Source organism: Bidens hawaiensis, unplaced genomic scaffold (genome assembly GCF_021521415.1).
Source record: "Bidens hawaiensis isolate Kalapana, Puna unplaced genomic scaffold, B.hawaiensis_p1.1 tig00004477_1, whole genome shotgun sequence".
NCBI classification, from domain to species: domain Eukaryota; kingdom Viridiplantae; phylum Streptophyta; class Magnoliopsida; order Asterales; family Asteraceae; genus Bidens; species Bidens hawaiensis.
The window spans coordinates 5137-8308 of record NW_027491270.1 but is presented as its reverse complement, the minus strand read 5'-3'; the positions used below and the strand labels follow the sequence as shown (position 1 = coordinate 8308).

Sequence of the window (3172 nt, the reverse complement as noted above, 5' to 3'; positions counted from 1 at the left end):
GGTGTCAGGTGGTAGAAACTTAACGAACTCGAATGCAACCAAACCGTATTTCAGCCGCAACGCCCGGGTATACATCTAGTTTTCTTTAATAAGAAAAAGCATATGTCAAAGATTAAGGCATAATAAAATGCATTGCATGCAAATCATCTTTTGTCATTTCATATATTGAAAACCGAGTCATTAACAATAAATACAACTAATCCTAAAAGACCCAAATACCCATGAAAGATCATCCACGAGTCGTCTAGGACTTCCTCAAACGTTACCCACGGAACATCCTTATCACCCGCATAACTCAAAGTCATAGGAAGATTAAGAATAAACTCCAGAGACTATCTGCGGGCTAATCGGGACGTCCTGAGAAGTCATCCACAATGTATTACCTTCACGCGCAAAGATAACTAGAGAGTGACGTCAGAGAGTTAGCTGTAACTAACTTCCTTCTAGAAGATTTACAGAGATCTTTCCTTGGAAAACACGTGATGTAACAGCCAATTAGAAAAGGACAGCTGGCAAGGTTGTTATAACCGTGCACATGGTCACCTAGCTCCTCCTATCACATACGGACACATGTCCAGGTTGTTACATAAGCATCTTCTTGAAATGGATAGCTGGACCAATAATATTCCCTAACCTTTCGGCTATAAATGCATTCTCCATCATCATAAGGTATTCATTCACACATCACTAACCAATCTAAATACTTTAAGTACTTTTCTCTCATTTAGAAGGGTACTTATTCTCACGCCGGAGGGTGGTTACGGGAAGACCCCATCTATTGTCCTTCCCTTAACGAGCTCACGGTGGTTGTTTTGCAGGTTTCCGTCATCGTACTTGCAGGATTGAACTCGTACTACCGAATTGTCAGTTACCCGACCCGTATCCCGCGGACTCATTGGTCTTGTGCTAGAATTCTAATTTTTTTTGTTATTGTGAACGGTATGAGTCAATCTTTTCAAGGGCCGACGGAAACTCCGACGATAACCAGGCGATCTGCTGGAGTCACAGTGCCTGGAGGTCCAACTCCCGGTGATATTGGACATGTGACGGTGGAAACTCGACGGGAGCGTAGAGAACCAGATCTGGAATTTCTCCTCCGACGAGATCTCGTCATCAGAATATCATATTTGAAGGAATCCAGTCTCCTGAGGAATGGTTGTAACAGCAGCAAGAAAAGGTCATAGCCGAGTATGAACGCATGCTTCGTGAAGAGTGAATCCGTGCAAGAACTTTGGTTTATGATGAAGTTCCGCTAAGAACTCCATCTCCTCCTTCAACAATCAGAAGGAGTCAAAGGCGAGAAAGCGTTAGAACTGAAGTATTTTCTAATGAAGAGACGTTTGAAGGAAGTCATGACAGTGGTCATCCGGTTATGCGGGGACCTACCCGTAGAACTGCATATGATCAGAGTCGTGCTTCCAGAAACAGAGATCCTACGCATCGCCATAGCGATGCCGGTCTCTTTAGTGGTGATAGTCAAGTCTACGGAAAAGAAGGAATCAGACGCACGCGTCCGATGGTTCGACATGCGGAGTGCTGTAGCGATGCGGATGAAGACTACACGAAGCCGTATCGTCATGCAACATTTGCTAAGAGTCGAAGTTCGTTCCATGTATTTCTACAGCTTCATTTCCGGTCAACGTGAAGATCCCTACCAACTTAGGGAAGTATAACGAAATGTCTGACCTAAGCGATCATTTACTTAATTTTGTGGCATCAGAAGGATTCAGTGGTTGGACTCTTCCCAATTGGTGTTACATGTCCGTGTTAACTTTGACCGGAGCTGCTCGTGAATGGTTCAAGAAGTTACCGGATGGACATATTAGAATTTGGGATAATTTAGTCGCCAAGTTCTCACAGCATTTCAGTCAACATCGGAAACACACACGGGACCCGTATGAGATTTTAGACGTCATTAGGCGTGATAATGAATCTGTGGAAGATTTCATCACACGCTTTAATGAGGAAAGTCTAAACATTTGGGGAATCAGTGAGGAGATATTACGTGGAGCCTTCCGCAAGAATGTCCGGAGCAGTGCCATGATCCTATGTCTATCTGGGAGGGATGGTATGCCCAAGACGTGGGATGAAATTATGTCTACGGCAAAACTTTTCGCCAGAACAGAAAAAACTTTGGGGTCTGAAAGCCCTAACAAAACAACTAAAGTGGACTTCAAAAATACGCGGATGAACAAACCAGCTAGAGGTTTAATTTGGTCTAGACTTCAACATTTACGGAGGTTTCAAAGCAACCAAATGCAAGAACATTTACTGGTAACAAAAACAAGGATCGGAATTTCACACGAAACAATAACAGTTGGACTCCATTGACAAAGACGAAAAACGGTGAAAACGGTGCAAAATTTCGCTTTTCCGGCCACTGCCCGGTTTTCCGGTGGTGACGGCGCCGGAAAGGAGGCGGGTACGAGGTACGAGGTTAACGAAATGTCAGAGAATGTTTCTGACATTATCTGACCTAACCCTAATTCGTTAACGGAGGTTTATGAACTGCCTTAATTTGTGAATTGATTCGTTAATGAAAGAATGACGAACTAGCCCGAGTTCGTTAAGTCCAATTCGTTATGATGATGAACAGTTCGTTAGTCCAATTCATTATGATGATGACCAGTTCGTTAAGGTCCAAGTCGTTATGATGATAACCAGTTCGTTAAGGTCCAATTCGTTATGATGATGACCGGTTCGTTATAAGATCCAGTTCGTTATAATAGTCAGTTCGTTATGATGTAACAAATGGGTTCATTCGTTATGAACCCCATTCGTTAAGGGACTGGGACGAATTGGAAGTTTGAAAGAATTACAGAATGGTCCCTGGAATTATAAAAGAATGATTTAATTACAAAGAAGCCCTCGAACTTTTAAGATAGCAAATTAAATAATAACTTAAAATCCTAATGGAAAATGTGTTAAGACAGCTTAACCCCAGCCAGGGGCTCTGCCCCTTGGACCCAGCTAGGGGCTGCCGCCCCTAGAACCCCGCTACCAAGGGCGCTGCCCCCAGACCCCCGTTCGTTGGGGGTAATAATTAAACTAGAAACACGATATGGGTAGTAATAGTTAATTTATACGTGTAATTGTTATACTGTTAGTCGCGCATAGCTCAAGAAAGGAATAACCATTAACGGTGAACGTAACCGAGTTCAGGTGAGTTTCT

General features: G+C 43.1%; 1 protein-coding gene across 1 annotated transcript; it reads left to right on the top strand.

Annotated features, from left to right (window-relative positions):
* Positions 1-1677: 1677 nt before the first annotated feature.
* On the top strand, positions 1678-2068 carry LOC143626681 (uncharacterized; the record flags this gene model as incomplete). The annotated part of the gene is made up of 1 exon (XM_077096683.1): positions 1678-2068. A coding segment is annotated over exon 1 (391 nt), but the record flags the coding sequence as incomplete, so codon positions are not given.
* Between the last annotated feature and the right edge of the window lie 1104 nt (positions 2069-3172).